The sequence below is a fragment of the Microcaecilia unicolor genome, chromosome 4 (genome assembly GCF_901765095.1).
Source record: "Microcaecilia unicolor chromosome 4, aMicUni1.1, whole genome shotgun sequence".
NCBI classification, from domain to species: Eukaryota; Metazoa; Chordata; class Amphibia; order Gymnophiona; family Siphonopidae; genus Microcaecilia; species Microcaecilia unicolor.
This window is the reverse complement of record NC_044034.1, coordinates 19566702-19587847: the sequence shown is the minus strand read 5'-3', so window position 1 is coordinate 19587847 and position 21146 is coordinate 19566702. Positions and strand designations below refer to the sequence as shown.

At 42.3% G+C, this 21146-nt stretch overlaps 1 protein-coding gene across 1 annotated transcript in view; it reads right to left on the bottom strand.

Annotated features, from left to right (window-relative positions):
- Positions 1 to 21146, bottom strand: part of LOC115468218 — a 127251-nt gene that overhangs the window by 76011 nt on the left and 30094 nt on the right. The window contains 2 exon segments of the mRNA XM_030199752.1: positions 3849 to 4868; positions 17449 to 19010. Coding sequence (XP_030055612.1) covers positions 3849 to 4868; positions 17449 to 19010 — 2582 coding nt within the window.

The window sequence follows — 21146 nt, the reverse complement described above, 5'->3', positions numbered from 1 at the left end:
TTCCATTGACCTGGGTTCTTGTTTTGAGTGAGCCTGAGAGCTAGGGATACCCCAGTCGTGAGAACAAGCAGCCTGCTTGTCCTCGGAGAAAGGGTATGATACATACCTGTAGCAGGTGTTCTCCGAGGACAGCAGGCTGATTGTTCTCACCTACCCTCCCTCCTCCCCTTTGGAGTTGTGTGTTTCATCTTTTGCTAGTTATTCAACTGGCGGGAGCGGTCGCGCACGGGCGGGAAGACGGCCGCGCATGCGCGGTGGGCGTGCCCTGTGTCCCGACCGTCCCGCGAAGCCTTTTTCCGGTTGGTGGGGGCTGCCGCGGACGTCACCCAGTCGTGAGAACAATCAGCCTGCTGTCCTCGGAGAACACCTGCTACAGGTATGTATCATACCCTATGTAGTACTTCCGGTGAACCAAATCTCCAACTTTGAGAGCTTTTGGATAACCGGTGGCAGGGGACGGGCTATCATTACCCTCCCCTCTTCTGACTGAGATTTCCTGTGAAAATCGAAGACAGAAAACGTAATGATAATAAACAGAATATTGGCAGGCAAGTTGTTATCAGGATTAGCTTTAAAAAGGCAGATGGGGTGGCTTGAAGAGCCATTAAGGCAAGCGGCATTGTAGTGCTCAACTAGGCCATTGCTAGTAGGTTTGTAAATACAAATAGTATGATGTGAAATACTTAGTACAGGAATAAAAAGACTTTAGGAACTCATCAAAAATGAAAACCATTGTCTGTAGTAATTTTGCAGGGATTGCCAAATATAGGAATAATCTCTTTGATGCAAGGATAAGCTTCTATTTATTATTATTATTATTTTGTTAAAAATTTTAGAAAGCATCTATGCAGACAAGCAGGTACCTTTTAACTTTGATAAGTATCTGCATATCTGTAAAATCAGCATAGGCCTGGCCCTTGCACAAGTGACCAGTAGGTATACAGCAGATGATACACTGATCTGGAATAACATTAGATAGAGAAGCTTGCTCATGTGGGATTCAAATTTGTTGCCAGTAATTCTTATACATTGCTTGAGAAACAGAAAAGCATTATGAACAGAAAAATTTAGAGAATTAGGGAAATACAGTATTGGGTAAATTGTAAGGGATACCCCTTCTTGTGAAATACCTAATCCAGGAAAGGGTACTTATTATTATGAAACAGAAATAAGCAGTTTGTGTAGAGACTTCAACTATTGTGTGTAAATAAATGTGATCTGTTTGAGAGCATATACAGAGAAATAGAAACAAGATATAAATATTATATGGGCATAACACTGTTTGTTGTGTAGACAGACAAAAAGCATTATAACTCAAAAAGCTTAAGGTAGAATAGAAGGACTCACATAAATAGAGCACAGAGGATAGCAGATACATTACCACATTCAAACTTGTCAAATTCCTCTGGACCTTCTACGACTTTTCTCTTCACCATCGCGACTTGCGAAAATCTTTCTTAAGGGTCTGTCATGTGAATGTCTACATATATGCACTTATAGAAAGCACATCCAATGATACATGAACAGCTAAACCATTTTACATTGCAAACATTTCTGAAACCTATTATATTTGAAAATATCATTTCCTTATAACCTTTATAATTATCCCAAAAATGAATGGGATTCTCACATCCATTTACCTTCCTCCGCAACTTAATCAAAACTATACTGGAAATGTGTATCATGATAGCCCCCATGGTGGCTAAAAAGAAGGAAAAAAAAACAATTTGCAAAGTCAGAAAAATAAAAATAATTAAAAATAAATAAATAAAGTTGAATGGCAGGCTTTGAACCCATCAACTTGGTCATATGGAATGAGTGCAGTAGAAAAGAGAGTATGGACTGAGTAAATGATCAGGCTCGAGAAAGCAGCCTGTTCATTTCCATTGCATAAGTTCTGCTTGTGTAATTGAAGACTGCAAAATAGAGAAAAAATAAAAAAAATAAAAAAATCTTGTGAAGGGGGGTGGAGGGGATGTCAGGGGGAGGGGGTAGGAGGCATAGAGGAAGGAGGGGCCATGCGGGGAGAGGAAGGGAGGGCTGAGGGGGAAGAGGAGGGGCTATGGAGGGAGAGGAAGGGAGGGCCGAGAGGGAAGAGAAAGGGAGGGCTGAGGGGGAAGGGGGGGCTGTGTAGGGAGAGAGAGGGGGGGGCTATGGAGGGAGAGAAAGGGAGGGCTGAGGGGGAAGAGAAAGGGAGGGCTGAGGGGGAAGGGGGGGCTGATGGGGGATAGGAAGGAGGGGGTAGAGGTGGAGTATGGGGTGGGGTTAATGCATCCGGGGTGCGCAGTGGCAGGGTGAGATCAGGACCAAAGGACACCTGACCTGCTGTTACCTGGCGTGCAAGGTCATCAGCTAAATTGCTGTTATTAGGGGATTGGACGAGTGATCTGTATAATATAGATCAAGCATAAAGGAGTCTAGAATTTGGACATGAAAAAGTGCAGTGCATTTTAAATATTCCTCTGTCCTGTAATTCAGCAGCTGTGAAACAGAAAATAGTTAATTTGTAGGCAGACGAATCTGCGCTTGCGAACAGAAAGACAGTTCATAAATCTTTACACACACAGTGACTTCGGAGAGAAAATGGAAGGGAAAGAATTTCCTTTAAAGTTCTCCGGTAGCAGAAAATACAAATATAAATCAAAAGTGAGTTGAACAGAAAGCAGTAAACGGTGGGAATTTATTAAAAATCAAAAGTGAGAAATAATGAGTTTTATCTTGTCAGCGGCATTGCTTATCCTTAAAAGTTTAAAGAAAACTGTTCAGTGCTACAGACAAGCATTATAGACAAGTAGCAGAAGAAAATACAGCTGTTAATCAAAAGAGAGTTAGTCAGAAGGCAGTGAACAGTGAGACTTCATTATTCAGACCTTTGAAATAAAGGAAAAAAATAAACAGAGGATCACATTTTTTCTTTTTCCCCTTTTTGTTTCCAGTCTGTGAATAACAAAGTAAGGAAAAAAGTAACAGAATAGATAACTCTATCTGTAAACCACTAGTTTGCGGGAGTTCATAGTGAATGTTTAAAGAAGCAGGCTAGGGGCTTCCGGTGGCTTTAGGGGGAAGCGCCGTAGAATTCTGTCTCAATCAGGTAATAAGGTTTTGGAAGTAGCGGCACTTCTACTAGGGGAGGGGGAGGGGGAAGAGTACTCAGCATAACCTTGAAGTACAGAAAAATGAAACTGTCAGCGTTTACACAGAGAAAAGCAGAGATGCAGCTTTAAGCATGAAGCACAGAAGAATGCATTTGTAGGTCTGAGTAACTCGGGATCAAACCAGATGGACACAAGACCATTCTGTTGTATTTTTTCTCTAAGAATGAGTTGCACAATATATTTAAAAAGTTAGCTAAAACAAATCTATTACAGGGGATTCTGGAGTTAAAAAGCCTGATGAACTGGGACCATTTTATTCCTAAGTAAATATCAGATAAAGTAATGGCATTAAACCATGGCATGTTAGCACAAGGTATGGTAAAAAAACAAATATGGATAATACAGTAATTCAAGACAGTGTAGGAAGTAACCACTATTTAGAATTAAGTCAGAAGAGACAGTAGGACTACTAAAACTAGAATATTACCAAACACACTCAGGATAACTTCTAATCTTTAATCTAATAGTTTAAGCATTGTTCTTCACAATAGTACAGTTGAGCAAAGTGATTATAGGGTCCAAATAATTTGCTCAGGTACGGTCCATGCCTAGTTATTGAGAATGGCTTTGGTCCAGGTTCCACAAAGGGAATGATTGCTGGACAGGGGGATTATTACGCCGGGCATGCTTATGAAAAGACTGTCGACATATGGCAGAAAAATGGCCCAACCTATGACAGCGCCCACACCTAACATGCTCGCCACAATCTAGGCTGGCAACTTCTGGTTGTCGCAAGACATTGGGAGCTTTGTCTATTTTGTCAAGGGTAGACACAGAGTTAATTTGTAACTGACCTAGATTAGCATTGCCCGAAGTGATAGGGAGTGTCAAGGGGTTCACTGGTGTAGATGGCTGTTTAAATTCTACTGTTTTAGAGGGTTGTTTAAAGGTTACAGATCTCGGGACTGAAGGGCAGGTCTGGAGCCGGGATTCTGGTCCAGAGCTAGAAGGGATTGCAGTAGTAGGGACACTTGGCAGGGGTACAGGTTGAGGAAGAACGGGAGGAGGAACAGGTATAACAGCACCTGGGATGACAGGTTGAAGGATAATAGGGATAGCAGCACCTGCAACTGTGGTGGCGGCACCTGGAACAATGGTTGGAGGAATGGCAGGGATGGCAGCACCTGGATCAGTGGGCTGGGGGATGGCAGGGGCAACAGCACCTGGAATCATGGGTCCTGGACCGGAAGGAACAGGGACAGGTGACAGATCTACCGTACTGGAGATCTGTACAGATGTGGGCTTGTTCAGAGTGATGGGATGGGTGGGGGGAAGTGGAGGTGTGGGATTCAGAAGGTGGGGTGGTATGGGCGTATATCCAATGGCAATGCCACAATTTAAAAGTTTGTTGGAAAGACCTGGCTCATATGGAGGAGGAGTCCCCTCATATGAAGGTACAGCCATGGGTGCAGTGTCATCCAAGGGTGGATGTGCTGGGCTTTGGGTGTTGAGCAGAGGATTAGAATTACCTTCTTGCTCCCCAATAAGAATAAATTTGTCTGTGGCATTGAGATCTTTATCTCTGGACTTCACTTTTTTATGGGAGTTGTAAGTAATTAAACCACGTAATTTGGCAGGTTCAAAAAAGCTGGACACGGGCCAATCAAGGGTCTTATCCTTGGCATTCCAAACTTTGAACCATTTCTTACAGATACGGGTGAGAGCCTTTGTTTCATTCTGGAAGAACTTTAGAATTGTGTCTAAGGGCTTGGGCTTGGTCATAGTCAGAAAAGTATATGGCACAAAGGGTGGTACAACTGGTGTTGTGTAATTATGTGCTTAACTTTATTACAGTGTGAAAGGGGTTTAATAGACTGACTAAATCTTCATTAGAAATTGATTCTAACAAAAATGAAGTGAATTTTATACTTACCTGTCTTCAGAACTTTCCAGTGTACAGGGATACCTCACAAAAGGGAAGGAAACCTGTGAATAAGTCTAAGTAAAAAGAAAAGGTTGCCTAGGGCAATTTCATAAAGGTACAATTATAGCTGAACCGGTCAAAAACAAAAAAGAAAATTACAATGTGCACGCAAACAAAAAAATTCTCAATATGTGTTTGTAATAGTCAAGGTACTTAGCAAAACCCCGCGGTCTAAACCTGGCCCATCAATTAGTGCGTCCACTTATTGAGAGTACACTCAGGATCCATTACAAGACACTTAAGACAGGGTGGTTACAGGTTACCTGTATTACAAAAAACCGCGGTTCACCTTGAACCGGAAGAAAAAAAACCTCAACCTCTGTCAAGAGATCGGACAAAAAAAACAACAAACCCTCAGTTACTCTGAACTGGACAAACTCTCGGTCACGCTAGACCGGGGAAAAGAAGCAAACTCTCAGTTACTCTGAACTGGACCCTCAGTGTCACTGGACTGGACCCTCAGTTTCACTGGACTGGACCCTCAGCCTCTCTGGACTGGACAAACTCTCGGTCACGGTAGACCGGGGAAAAGAAGAACCCTCAGTTCCACACCTAGAACTGGAATAACCCTCAGTCAATTTAGACTGGAATACAAAAATATCCCTCAGTATTAAACTGGAACTCTTGGTCACCTTGACCAATATAAAACCTCTCGGCCAACTGTAGACCGGTGAACAAAAAAAAAAACTATTTAAAAAAAAAACGTAATGGTCAGCTAAAATTATAGTACCTGAATAAGGGCAACCCCAAAAAACCACTTGTTAGTATTCACAATAAAAAATTAATCTGGGGGACAATTTGGAAAGTACCCCATATAGAGGCACCTAGACAATCAATTCTATATATTCACAACGGGCTGGGACAGTAAGGATAAAACTACTTTTAAAATCAGCGTGGCTATGCTGCTTCAGCAGGGCTGAATAGGTAAGCAAGCTAGGATTGGCAGCCTTCCCAGAAACAAGAAACCCTGAAAACAAAGTAAGTGTTCCGTTCGGTACCCAATTTCAAAGATGCCCAGATTTAAAGGTGGCAGATTTAAAGAGGGACCCTAAGAGAAACCCACAGCTGTGCACAAGGACAGTAAAAAGTGTGTTTGAAATCAGCTTGTCTATCCTGCTTCAGTGAGTGTCTTTAGACAGAACAAGCAGGGCTGAATCGGTAAACAATGTATGGTTGGCCACTTGCCCAGAAACAAGACAAAGAAAATGTACTGTGCAATGGCCAGTCTCAAAACATTGTCCTGCACGAAGCCTAAAACCTTCAAAAGTACCTTGGTAGAGGTTAGAAGGTGCTTCTTACTCCCTTTATTAGTACTGGGGAAAGCGCAGCAACCCACAGACTGTAAGAAGTCCGGAACCTGCACAAAGGGTGGGATCAGTCTCCAGTAATTGGAAACTGGCTAACTAAAAAAAATTAACCCAGCTAAAGGTGGTAATTTGGGACCGCAGCCAGGGGAAGGCTGTTTGTGTATCAGAAAGTGCTGCCGAAGGAGGCAGACTGAAAATCTAGAGATAGGGAATCATAAATCTCATCGGCGTTAAGGGAAGGACCCTTGCATAAGTCCACCGTCGAGAATATGTTGAAAAAAAAAAGTTGTACCAGTTTCGAGGGGAAACCGGAGTTGAAAGATATGAAAAAGATATGAGAGGGAGTTAGTTAGATGGATTTAGGAGCAATACAGTTGACAGAGGATAGACAGCGAGAGGTTAAAAAGAATACCTGTGTAAATGACTGTTTAACTTGTACCACTTCAGCATAGAACAGGGACAAAAAACGAATGGAAAAGGGGGAAAAAAAAATCACTTTCTGAGCTTTTAAAAGTAAACTGTAGAGCCTCCTCTGCCGAAGCAGTGCTGGACTGATAAGGCAGCTAAAGTGGGCAAGCTTCCCAGATTCTCATGTCCTTGAGATAGTGAACTACAGCACTTGTTAGGGAAAACTTTTAAAAGCTACAGAAAGAAATGGCAGTTTTGGGACCCTGGATAAGGATATTTAAAAAGTGTGATAAAAAGGGTTTAGAACTTACAGCTCTTCGGGCAATTTTAAATAAATTTACAAAGGCAGATTTGAAGCCCAAGAGGGAGTAACCATCCTCTGCTACCAATATGTTTATTTTCTCCGAATCTGCCTTTGCTAATCAAGCAGCGGAAGCAGTGGCCCGTCTCATCTCTCTCTGGGCAAAGTTACATATGCCCTCCAAATATCTAGCTTTCCCAACCTTGAATCTGCTCATGACAGGCTTACACCATCAGGCAGTATGGACTCTTGTAATTAGAAAGGAACCCAGTATGTAGTAGATATAATAAGATAGTTTATTACAATCTTACCAATGGTAATACAGGTAGGTTAAGCATTCACATAATGGAACCGCATATCATGGCACATCCTCTCTCTCTAGCCTTCTGGAGTCTCCCTTCTCTGTTCGTCTTCTCCTCTCATCTCGTCTCGTCTAATCTAATACTCCTCAAACTGCTGTTTATATACAATTTTGGCCCTATTCATTTCAATGGACCCCAGCTGTCTCAACAGGGCTCCTAGTCCTTATCAGTTGATCAGAATGACTTCACATATTCCCAAACCTTCCTGTAGCCCCCCCTTTGGATGGTCCCATCTGGGGTGCAGCTGACCCAGCACTATCTCTACGTAACCATAGTAACTCTTGCTTATGACGTCTTGCAGGTGCCAATCTCAGGATTGTTTATAGAGTAGATTGCCCCCACCCTTGCCAGTTCAGCACTTGCCACAGTGAAATGTAACTGTGTCAAAGATGACCTCTGATTTTTACAAGCTAGCTCTCTTTTGTATCAGAGATGATTCTGATTTTAAGAAGCCTAGCTCTTATTATGAGCCATTGGCCTGTATTTTACTGAGAGCAAGGGCTAGCATAACTCTTCAGTTTTCTAGACCCTGTGTGTATCCTGTTGGCATCCAGTTCCTGCCCTGTCCAGTAAGTCCTGCCAGCCACCTGCACCCAGGGGCTCAACCCCTGGGGAATGGTGGTCAGGTGCAGGTGAAGTCTAGCTGTTCCTGCTCTGCCTGTGCCTGCTTGTTTGCCTTGGCTGCAACTCCAGTCCGGGGTTCCAGTCCTGTTCTGCCTTCAGAAACCTGTTTCTGGTTTGGAGGTGGTTTTGCCTGCCACTGCCGCTCCTTGGCAGAGGTCCAAGGGCTCACAAATCCAGTTCTGCCTTGAAAGCCCGACAACCTTAATTATTACCCTACTTTGAACATTACAAATCAATATACATATGCACCCAAATCAACACACTTTATCTATGGTAATGGAGCAAAAAGATCTCAGTAGAAGCTCTGAAGATCAGTGGCTTAACACACCTTACAGACCAGCGGTACTTCTGAATTGCCAAGCAGCAAGCCTGCAATAGGCTTTCTGCACTTCTGTAAACTGGTCTCTTTATACATTTACAAATGGGTATTTTAGACTAATTTAAACCATTTTTCTCTCCGGTGAGACTCTATAGGCCATTGCAGCTGGGCTTCACTTCTAAAACAATTAGAACATTTAAATGGTTTCTCTCTTGTATGACTCATTATATACCATTTGCATCTCGGCCTTTGTAACCAGCAGGGACTAACCCATCGTAAACTCACCGTGAGGTTTTACCTCTTCACACCACATCCGTGATGGGGAAGTCTTACCCAAAATATTCTCACACAACCAGCTGTCAAATTCAGCAAGATTCTCTTTATTTTTCTTACTTCAATCAGCAGACAAAAATCATAAGCAAGGGCAGAGTGCAAGCAGCTATGAAACATAAAAGAGAAAGATCAGCTAGGGAAGATGAGACTCCCCTCGAGCTATGGGTGGATCCCCTTTTATAGGTCTATCTGTCCTCTCCTTCTCATTTGCTTATCTGTCTTTTCCACCTATCCTCTCTCACTTAGTTTCTATCCCTCCCATATTCCATAACCATCTTACCTATCTTCTAACTTGTTTCTGTGTCATGTGCAGCTACAGTATTTTCTCTAAATTCCTAACATTGCAGAAGAGCTTATAATGTTACCATTTTTACAATGCTTAAAGTGAACTGAACTCCTGCACACCCTCTCCTGCACTGCCACACAGTTCACACATACTGGTCCACGATCCTTGTTTTTAAGCATGTCTGCTTTAAACTATGTTGTAACATGATGTCAGTTCAATTGTCAGAATTAAATATGCAGCAGAATTATTGAAATATGTAGAATTGTGCTGAATCAGATAGCAATACAAAAATACAGTTTTAAAAGACTTATTGAAACTGCAGCAGAAACTGGCTTTCAGTTCAAGTCCCTCTTCCCCCTTTTTCCTGGGAACTTCTGATAGCAGGGCTAGTCAATTACAAACACTTAACAGAGACAAAAGCTGGCTGGGTCACCAAGACATCTCTAGAGAACAAAAAACTGAAGCAGACAGAGAGACTCCTATGACTCAAAATGAAAAAGCCCATCTATATGACAAAAGAAACTCCACCTATCACAGCAGACTGAAACCTGTCCTGTGCAAAAGCCCTCAAGCTATAGAAAAGCCATTCGCCAGCAGATATCCAGGAAACATGTGACCATGCTTCCCTGCAAACTACAATACCCAAGATACCCTGCAAACTACAATATCCAGGACTCAGGGAAAACTATAAAAAGCCTGGAAACAGCCCAGCTCTCTCTCTTGGGACCTGCTTCTTCTTGGGATCTGCTGCGCTGGGGACCTACAGCTCTACCCTTCTCTCCTGTAACCATGTGCCATGTGCTCAGCTTTGTAATAAGGACTTGTAAGTAACTAATAATTCATATTTACCTTACTTTAAGCACAGGTTATCTGTAAAGATCTCTTAAAAGAACTATCTCTCGCTTGTAACCTTATATATATGATTGTATTAATCATATTGTAACATAATAAAACTTTTTGAAGCTAAAAATATAGTCTCTTTGTGTTCTGAGTATATGGTATCTTTTAAAGTTATACTGATAGCACATGGTCACTTTTAAAACTTAGTGCCATGCTCTGAGCACATACTTTTAAATCTTGCAGTACATGCTAGTGAAATTACAGAAATATAGCATTTAATTCCTTTGTGTTCTTGCAACTGTAAATCATTTCTTGCCTTGTGGGTAAGTGGTGGAGAATTTGAAATAAATAAATAAATAAATAAATAAATAAATATATATATATATATATATATATATATATATATATATATATATATATATATATATATATATAAAATTATAAACATTAGTGAGTGCTCTACAGCTCTTTCCCCCAAGATAAATTAATTCTTGTTACAATGTGACAGGCCTGCAAAATCCCTCTGTTCAGTTCTTCCTCTCTCTGACAATAAAACCTTGCTTTTGAAACATTTATAACATCCTGAATATTAATATAGTTTGCTTACTGTATGATTTTTTGCAGGTCCAGTCAGATTGCCCTTCCCTCTAAAACATTTATGACATTCTAAACATTTAAATGGTTTCTCTCCTGTATGAATCCTTTCATGCTATTTCAGTTGGGTCTTCTTATTGAAACATTTATCACAATCTGAATATTTGCATGTTTTTCTTCTGAATGAACTTTCACCTTGGCCTTCCTTCTGAAAAATTGATCACATTTGGAACATTTATGGTTTCTCTCCCATATGAGTCATTTTGTGTTGTTTCAGGTGGGTCTTGCATCTGAAACGTTTATCACACTCTGAACATTTAAATGGTTTCTCTCCTGTATGAGTCCTTTCATGAGGTTTCAGCTGTGCCTTGGTTGTGAAACATTTATCACATTCTGAACATTTAGGGGCAGATGCAGCAACCAAACGTAAAAAAATCAAAATCGTTAAAGTCCCTAACGATTTTTAAAAAACGCAGAATGCACCAAAAAAAAAAGTCACACATGCTCAGATCGGTATTCAAACGTACAATGTATCGAAGAATCACAATACACATCGGTAATCAGCCCCTACATCATGCGCAGAGCAGCCAAGCGTTTTGCTGGCTGCTCTGCGCATGCTGCAAACGTAAAAACAAACAAACAAAAAAGCCACAACACATACACGTGGCTACCCGGTCAGCAAAATCCAAAAACAAAGGATCGGGAGGGGGTAAGGGCGCTCATCAGGAGCGTCCTGTATGGACGGCCTTGCCCCCCCCCCCGCTGCTCCCCACTTTCCGCCGCTCCCTGTTGGATTATTTGTAGTAAATAATTAGCAGATTTTAGTACACACAGCTTCAGCTTTAGAAATGTTAATTTCTTTCTTCATCTCTCTCTCATTCACCCCTGAATAATTCACTGCTGAGTCACTTTAAAGTTGAAGTACAAAACATCTGTTTACTCACAGTTTGTAGTTAGATTATAATCAGACAGGCTTATATATACATATTACTATACATTTGTATTATCAGCTCCTTCCATGTGCTTAGATGGTAATGGATGCTCACACCACCATAGATCCTCTCAGGTTAGGAGAGATCATGAGCTCCATGTGCTCCATGTGCTGTGTCTGCTGCATCTGACCCCCACAGGAAGTTGCATAGCAGTGTGACCTCTCTAAGTAATTCACATCAGAGGTCACAGAGTAATCACAGAGAAATAATAGGTGACAGGCAATGCATGTAAAATACAATACATTCCAACAAACCCCTTCTCATGCATAACTGTCATGCAATTATTTATTCATACAAAGTCCAAGCTTTATACGCAGATTCACAAAATGTTCTCTGGGTAACGGTTTGGTCATGATGTCAGCTGTCATCTCACTGGTGTGACAATATTGTAGACTGATGACCCCTTCTTTCGCCAACTCTCGCACGTTGTGGTATTTCGTTGCGATGTGCTTGGTGCGTGACTGAACCTTGTCATTCTGTGACAGTCGGATGCAGCTCTGATTATCTTCCATTATCTGGATTGGTCTCTTTTCAGCTATTCCGAAATCCAGTAAAAGTTTTTCAATCCACATCAGTTCTCTGCACGCTTCCGATGCAGCCACATATTCAGCTTCTGTAGAAGACAAACTCACAATACTTTGTTTATGACTGGCCCATGAAATTTGTACATTTCCATACATAAACACATATCCACTTGTGGATTTATAATCAGAATGATCCCCTGCCCAATCTGAATCACAGTAACATATTAGTTTGGATTACTATTGGCTGAAATCTTTAATTTACAATCAATGGTACCCTTTAAATACCTTACCATCCTTTTAACTGCAGTCCAATCTGATTTGGTAGGTGAGCTGACCCTTCTGCTCAAAATTCCTACTGCATTTGCTATATCAGCCCTGTATGTGGTAGCTAGATATAAAAGCTTACCTATGGCTGATCTATATTGGATGTTATCTGGTAAAGGTTCTCTTACTGTTTCATCCTTCAGAAAATCAGTGATCATGGGAGTGCTTACAACTTGGGCATCTTGCATACCTAAACTTTCAATAAGCTCATTTATTTTCTGCTTCTGGCTTAGAAGATAAGAACCATCATTTTGTTTCTCAATTTCTATACCAAGATAGTATGACACATTACCAAGTTCTTTTATCTCAACATTGAGGTTTAAACATTTTACAATGTCCTTGTACTCTTGCTCACTTTTGCTTGCAATGAGCAGATCATCAACAAAAGCTAAAATGTATGCATATTGTCCATTTGTGCACCTAGTGTACAAGCATTTATCTGCTTCACCTTGCTTAAATCCTAAATTTGTCAATATTTCATGCAATTTATCATTCCAACATTTTGCACTTTGCTTTAATCCATAAAGACCTTTGTTTAATTTACACACTAGCTGTCTTTGTTTTGTATTTATGAAACCTGTTGGTTGTTCCATGTACAAGTCTTCAGTTATATCTCCGTGAAGAAACGCTGTTTTCACATCAATGTGGTTGACTTGCATGCCTTTTGAGACTGCAATGCTCAGAAGTGTTCTTATTGTCGTGTGTTTCACTACAGGTGCAAACACTTCATCAAAATCTTCTCCATATTTTTGAAGATATCCCTTTGCCACTAATCTGGCTTTATACCTTTCCACTTTTCCTTGTGCATTCCTTTTTAACTTGAATACCCATTTGCATCCTATAGCTTTCTTGCCAGGAGGTAATTTTGTAAGAATCCAAGTATTATTTTTATCCAATGCATCAATTTCTTCTTGTGCAGCTTTATGCCATTCAGCAGCTTCTTCTGCTGGCATTTTCTCAATCTCATCCCATGTTAAGGGCTCTTGAGCTTCTGCTGACTTTGTTAGGTAAGACAGTCTTGGGGGTGGAACACCTTTGTTTTCCCTGGATGAGCGTCTGACAACAGGTTGGTCTGACCTTTCCGCATCCTCTAAATCTGAGAGTTCTTCTCCAATTGATTCCCCTTCTCCAACTGTACTGTCTTCTTCAATGATCCTTTCTGTGTCTGCTTCCTCTGCCTGTTCCTCGTTAGATACAGGTGAGTTGCTTTCAGACATCTGCCTTGGTATGGCATTTATATACACTGGCATGTCTATTATGGTTCTAGTTTCATATTCTGGATGATAAGGCTCATCTGGGATAATCCAGCCTTTATCAACCCTTTTGTTTTCATCAAAATATGTAACATGTCTTATGCCAACAATGCCAGTTTTCAGATTCAAAATTCTATATCCTTTGTGTCCTGGAGCATAGCCAACTAAAATGCCCCTTTCTGTTGTGGAATCCAGCTTATGCCTTCTTTGCTTTGGTACATGAGCATATGCTGTACTTCCAAATGTTCTTATGTGTGACAGGTTTGGCTTCCTACCATGCCATGTCTCATGTGGTGTGCGCTCAGCGCCTTTAGTTGGCATTCTGTTTTGTAGGTACACTGCTGTGAGAATGGCTTCCCCCCATAGTCTTTTAGGGAGATTGCTATCTGACAGCATACATCTGGTCATTTCCACAAGTGACCTAAATTTTCTCTCTGCAACAGAATTTTGCTCTGGTGTATAAGCTACTGTTGTGATATGCTGAATGCCTTCTTGTTCTAGAAATGTGCGCATGCTTTGTGAAGTGAACTCACCACCATTGTCGGTCTGAAGAACCTTTGGTTTTCTTTCAAATTTATTGCTCACCATGGCTACGTATTTCTTCAGCATGTCTGTGACTTGACTTTTTTCTTTCAGCAAATAGGCCACACAATATCTAGAGAAATCATCCAAGAATATTAGCACAAATCTGTTATTTCCCAATGATGGGATATTAAACGGTCCACATAAGTCACTGTGTATTAAGTCCAGCACTTTATTACTCCTATTTCCTGTGTATGCAGGAAATGAGGGTCTCACACCTTTTTGAGTAACACAGTCTATGCATTTCTCCATTTTGCCAGCATCTGCACTTATCTGAATGCCGGTGGCTAGTTGCCCACTGTGAAGATCCTGGATCACCTTAGAATCACGATGTCCCAGGCGGCGGTGCCAGATTTCCGGACTACATTTTCCATCATTCTTCCTTACTTGCGCCATATGTGAGGCTTCACCTGAAATGTTCAGCTTATAAACATCATTATGCATAAAAGCTTCAGCATACACTTCATCATTTTTAGAGATTGTGCACTTACTGTTTCAAAATGAATCGCAAATCCCTTCTTATCTAATGTAGATACACTAAGCATATTGCAAACTGCTTGGGGAATATACAAGACATCACTTACAGGAATTTCTTTAACTTCATTAGACACTTTGCATTTTAAGAATCCAATACCTTTTGCTTGGATCTTAGCAGTCCCTGCGTTTGCAGTTTTAAGAATACCTTCCTCTGGACACATTTCCTGAAAGAAATCCTTACAATTGGTTAATGGCATGTGCTCCCTGAATCCAAAATCCAAGTACTTTCATTTGAATTATTATTTACCATAGTCAAAGATTTTTCTGCCATTAGAAAGCCCTTGTGTTTATCTTTGTCCTTCATACATTTCCTGGTTTGAAAATTCTTTAGTTCCATTGGCTTAGGTGAGCTAGAGGGAGTGTTTTGTGTTTCCTTACACCATTTAGATACATGTCCCTCCTTTCCACATGAGTAGCAAATCAGCTTGCCCTTGGGTGGAGTTTTCCCATAGCTCCGCCTTCCTCTGTTCTTTGCCAAGAAATTTGTTTCATTTCTCTCTGACTTGCTTTGAGAACACATCTCCTCAGAATCATTTATTATGCATTCCTGCCTTAGTTTTGATGTTGCCTGTTCAAAAGATTGCCCTTCAATGGCCTCATTTACAGACCTAAAAACATCAAACTTCTTTGATAGTGAGGTAAAAAGAAATGCTCTTTTCAATGCATCACACATGGGAATTCCAGAAAGTTCTAACTTTTGAAATGAAGACATAAGATGCATAATGTGATCATTACATTTACTTTTATCCCTTAATTTGGTTTCATTCAACTCTGCCAACCAAATTGGTTGCTGCTTTGCATATGTAGTTGCATACATAGTTCTCAGTTTATATAAAATGTCCTTTGGTGTATCTTTTCCCTCCACTAATATGGCTTGTTTTTCTGAGAGAGCTTCCAAAAGCATGCACTTCACATAATAGTTTGCATTGTCCCATTCAGCCATATTTTCAGCTATTCTGTCTTGGTCTAAGCATATATTTAATCTTTTTGCTCGAAGGAGACACATGAATCTTAGTTCCCACTGCCGATAATTAAACTCAGTTAATTTAGGCACCTTGAGAGAATAGAACAATGGTGAATTTCTTCCCTCAGCCATTTTCCTAGCCTTCTGTCTGCTGTGTGGGGGGAGAGAGAGACAGACTGAATCTTTCCTTTAAAACTTAAGAGAAAAATGTGGCCTTTTTTTCTGCCTGGTAATATTTCTCTTCTTTTTCAATTCCTGGACCCTGGGCCCATAACCCTTTTGTTGGATTATTTGTAGTAAATAATTAGCAGATTTTAGTACACACAGCTTCAGCTTTAGAAATGTTAATTTCTTTCTTCATCTCTCTCTCATTCACCCCTGAATAATTCACTGCTGAGTCACTTTAAAGTTGAAGTAACAAAACATCTGTTTACTCACAGTTTGTAGTTAGATTATAATCAGACAGGCTTATATATACATATTACTATACATTTGTATTATCAGCTCCTTCCATGTGCTTAGATGGTAATGGATGCTCACACCACCATAGATCCTCTCAGGTTAGGAGAGATCATGAGCTCCATGTGCTCCATGTGCTGTGTCTGCTGCATCTGACCCCCACAGGAAGTTGCATAGCAGTGTGACCTCTCTAAGTAATTCACATCAGAGGTCACAGAGTAATCACAGAGAAATAATAGGTGACAGGCAATGCATGTAAAATACAATACATTCCAACACTCCCCCCCCCCCGAAAAAGCAAAATGCTAGCTGCCCTGGTCCCCCTCCCTTCCCTTCCTGTTCCTGTGTTCTGCAGAGCTAACTCCGCCTCCCGTCATTCTTTCGCACCGTGCCCCGCCCCCGCTGCCCCCCCTGAGGTCGACTACGTTGCTCCCCCCCTCCACCGAGACCCCCCTCCCTATTAACGACCCGAGCAGCGCCTCTCACCTCTTTCAGAAGCGCTGCACGGGCAGGAAGATCTATTGTGTTGGTTGTAGAGTCTCCATGACGTCTCTTCTAACCTGGCCCAGGCCCCGCCTCCTTCTGACGTAGCGTCAGAAGGAGGCGGGGCCTGGGCCAGGTTAGAAGAGACGTCATGGAGACTCTACAACCAACACAATAGATCTTCCTGCCCGTGCAGCGCTTCTGAAAGAGGTGAGAGGCGCTGCTCGGGTCGTTAATAGGGAGGGGGGTCTCGGTGGAGGGGGGGAGCGGCGTAGTCGACCTCAGGGGGGGCAGCGGGGGCGGGGCACGGTGCGAAAGAATGACGGGAGGCGGAGTTAGCTCTGCAGAACACAGGAACAGGAAGGGAAGGGAGGGGGACCGGGGCAGCTAGCATTTTGCTTTTTCGGGGGGGGGGGGGGGGAGGGGAGCGGCGGAAAGTGGGAGCAGCGGGGGGGGGGGCAAGGCCGTCCATACAGGACGCTCCTGATGAGCGCCCTTGCCCCCTCCCGATCCTTTTTTTATTTTGTTTATTTGATGTGTTTTCTGACTTCCTTTGGACCAATCACAGCGCTTTTAGCTCTGCTAATGCGCTGGGATTGGCTCAAAGTTTGTTTATTTTTTCACTTAATGATTTTTCCTGGCACAGAGCTGTCCTAACGAGAGGTCCAGACCTCTCGTTAGATTTCCTGCCTTTTTCCTGCGTAAAGGCAATCGGAAAAGGTTAGTGCATGTCGTTTCAATGGGGTTTTCACACTAATTGCTCATCTCCATTCTGTTTTCGTTAGCTGCTGGCTTCCTCGGTAAAAGCCCTTTGATGCATGCAACGGATCAAATTTTCCTCGTTGGAGGGTCATTAAAGGCTCATTTAGCTTTAGTGCATCTGCCTCTTAAATGGCTTCTCTCCTGTATGAGTCCTTTTGTGATGTTCCAGGCTGTTCTTGTTTTTGTAACATTTAATACATTCTGAACAATTAAATGGTTTCTCTCCCGTGTGACTTCTTATGTGGTCTTCCACTTCAACCTTGGTTCTGAAACATTTGTTACATTCTGAACATTTAAATGGTTTCTCTCCTGTATGAATCATTTCATGTCGCTTCAGGGAGGTTTTGTATCGGAACCATTTATCACAGTCCGAACATTTAAATGGGTTTTCTCCAGTATGAGTCCTTTGGTGATCTTTCACCTCGGCCTGCCTTCTAAACCATTTATCACACTCTGAGCATTTAAATGGTTTCTCTCCCGTATGAGTCTTTTCATGAAATTTCACCTCACGCTTGCTTTTGAAACATTTAAAACATTGTAAACATTTAAATGGTTTGTCTCCTGTATGAGTCTTTTTGTGACGTTTCACATCACCCTTGCTTCGAAAACATTTAAAACATTCTAAACACTTAAATGGTTTCTCTCCTGTATGAGTCTTTTTGTGTCGTTCCAAGCTGTCCTTGCTTTTGAAACGTTTATCGCATTCAGAGCATTTAAATGGTTTTTCTCCTCTATGCACCCTTCCATGATTTTTCAACTGAAATGTGTCTATGAAACATTTCCCACATTCTAAACATTTAAATGGTTTCTCTCCTATATGTATCTTTTCATGCCGTTGCAGGTGTTCTTTACAACTGAAACATTTATCACACTCTGAACACTTAAATGGTTTCTCTCCTGTATGTATTCTTTCATGCCGTTTCAGGTGTTCTTTATGACTGAAGCATTTATCACATTCTGAACATTTAAATGGTTTTTCTCCCGTGTGTGTCCTTTCATGCCGTTTCACCTCTGCCTTGGTTCCGAACCATTTATCACATTCTGAACATTTAAATGGTTTCTCTCCTGTGTGCGTCCTTTTGTGACTATTCCGGTGTCCTTTGAATTTGAAATATTTATCACATTCTGAACATTTAAATGGCTTTTCACCCGTGTGTGTCCTTTCATGCTGTTCCAGTCCAGCCTTCCTTATGAAACATTTGTCACATTCTGAACATTTAAATGGTTTATGTTCCATGTGACCTATTTTATGCAGTTGTAGGTTCCTTCTCTCATTGGAACATTTATCACATTCAGATCCTTTACATGTTTTTTCACAGTTTTCAGAGTATCCAGATGGGTTAGTATTGTGCATACCTTGACAGTCATGAACTTCAGTCCTAAACCCACTTATGTGGTGCTCAATAAAATTTGAGTTAGTAGTAAAAGTTTCCCAAATATCAGCACTTCCAGGTTGTACAAGGTTTGGGCAACAGCTGCAGTTTCTCTTTTGTCTCTCTAATCTTTCTCCTGTCTGGGATGCTACTTTCTCACCGTTGGGTATTATGCTACCCATACCTCCTTCACAATCTGCTGAAGGATCTGTGCTGTCTCTGGAGGAGTCTTTAAGTTTCCATTCCTCTTTTTGCTGCTCATCACACATTCTCATTCTTTCACTATCATTCCTAAATTCATCATCTGTTGGATAAAAAATAAGAATATGAGCCTTAATTTTACAGCTATGGAAAATGACATATTTAAGGCGGGCAGGAGCGAGGAGAATGTGCTACTAACCCAGAAAATCCACTGGAGTACCTGGGCTACAGGTAGAACCGGGTGGAGCTTAGTCAGGAGAGTGGGAAGGGGTTCGGGGGGGGGGGGGGGATCAAATTTAAAAAACAATGATGGTGCCAGCCCGATATTCAGTAGCTCATGTCCCATGTGAGCCAGCTGGCACCTGCATAACCCTTGGCTCCGCTTGTAACCTCCCCCAAGGCAATATTCAGGGTACTACCTGCTTTAATGCTACTGAACATTGGGGGTTAGGGAGCCCCAGGGGATTGTTGAGAATATAGCCTAGTAAATATGAAAGCCCAATGCTGAGAGTGTACAGATCTACATAAGTATTGCCATACTGGGACAGACCGAAGGTCTATCAAGCCCAGCATCCTGTTTCCAACAGTGGCCAATCCAGGTCACAAGTACCTGGCAAGATCCCAAATCAGTACAATACATTTTATGCTGCTTATTCTCGAAATAAGCAGTGGGTTTTCCCTAAGTCCATTTTAATAATGGTCTATGGACTTTTCCTTTGGGAAGCCATCCAAACCTTTTTTAAACCTCGCTAACCGCTTGTACTACATTCTCTGACAACAAATTCCAGAGTTTAATTACACTTTGAGTGAAGAAATATTTTCTCCAATTTGTTTTAAGTTTACTTACTTTCTAGCTTCATTGCGTGCCCCCTACTCCTAGTATTTTTGGAAAGAGTAGACAAGCGATTCACGTCTATCTGTTCCACTCATTATTTTATAGACCTCTATTGTATCTCCCCTCAGCCGTCTTTTCTCCAAGCTGAAGAACCCTACCAAGTACTTCCTGATTATAAATTCCCACACCAGCTCTGAAGCTTGAGACAGTGGCGTAGGGAGGGGGAGGGCGGTGGGGCGGTCCGCCCCGGGTGCACGCCGCTGGGGGGTGTCGGCGCCTCGCTGGTTCCTTGCTCTCTCTGCCCCGGAACAGGTTAGGAACCAGCGAGGCGCCGACACCTCCCAGCGGCGTGCACTCAGCGGATTGGCTCTCCCGCCCACCCCTCACTGCCTTCCAGGTATGTTCTCGGGGGGAGGGGGGGTTGCGCTCTGGGGGGGGAGGGTGCGCAGCGGCGACCCGCCCTGGGTGTCAGCTGCCCTCACGACGCCACTGGCTGGAGACACACCATTTCCTTGGTCCTTGGCTCAGGTACTGTGTACTCACCTTAAGATGCAGCTCTCTTCGCTACTGGAGCGCCCTCCTGGAACCTGTTCAGCCTCCTGCCCCTCTGACAGGCTCATTCTCGCCAGACTAGCGCCACCTGCTGCAAGGTGGCTGAACTGTATCAGCCTCAGCCTTGGCAGACTAGCATCATTTCCCAAAAGGCTTATTTTCAACCTCTGGGACATACGGATAAGTCTGTACCTAAGCGCGGCAAATAGCTTGTTTCAAAGATGGGAAAGACATGCCTGCTTATAATCGAAATAGAAAAACGCCTATATTGTGACCCAAATCGGGAGATAGACGTTTATCTCACAAAAACGAATAAAGCGGTATAATCGAAAGCCGAATTTGGACGTTTTCAACTGCACTCCGTCGCGGATGCGGACAAAGTTGATGGGGGCGTGTTAAAGGCGTGGTGAAGGCGGAACTGGGGCGTGGTTATCGGGCGATCAGAGATGGGCGCCTTTCGCCAATAATGGAAAAAATATATGCGTTTTTAGCAAGAATTTAGGGCACTTTTCCTGGACCCAGTTTTTCCACGAATAAGGCCCCAAAAAGTGCCCTAAATGACCAGATAACCACTGGAGGGAATCGGGGATGACCTCCCTTGACTCCCTCAGTGGTCACAAACCCCCTCCCACCACAAAATATGCCGTTTCACAACTTTTTATTTTCACCCTCAAATGTCATACCCACCTCCCTGGCAGCAGTATGCAGGTCACTGGAGCAGTTATTAGAGGGTGCAGTGGACTTCAGGCATGTGGCCCCAGGCCCATCCCCCCCCCACCTGTTACACTTGTGCTGGTAAACGGGAGCCCTCCAAACCGCCCCCCAAACCCACTGTACCCACATGTAGGTGCC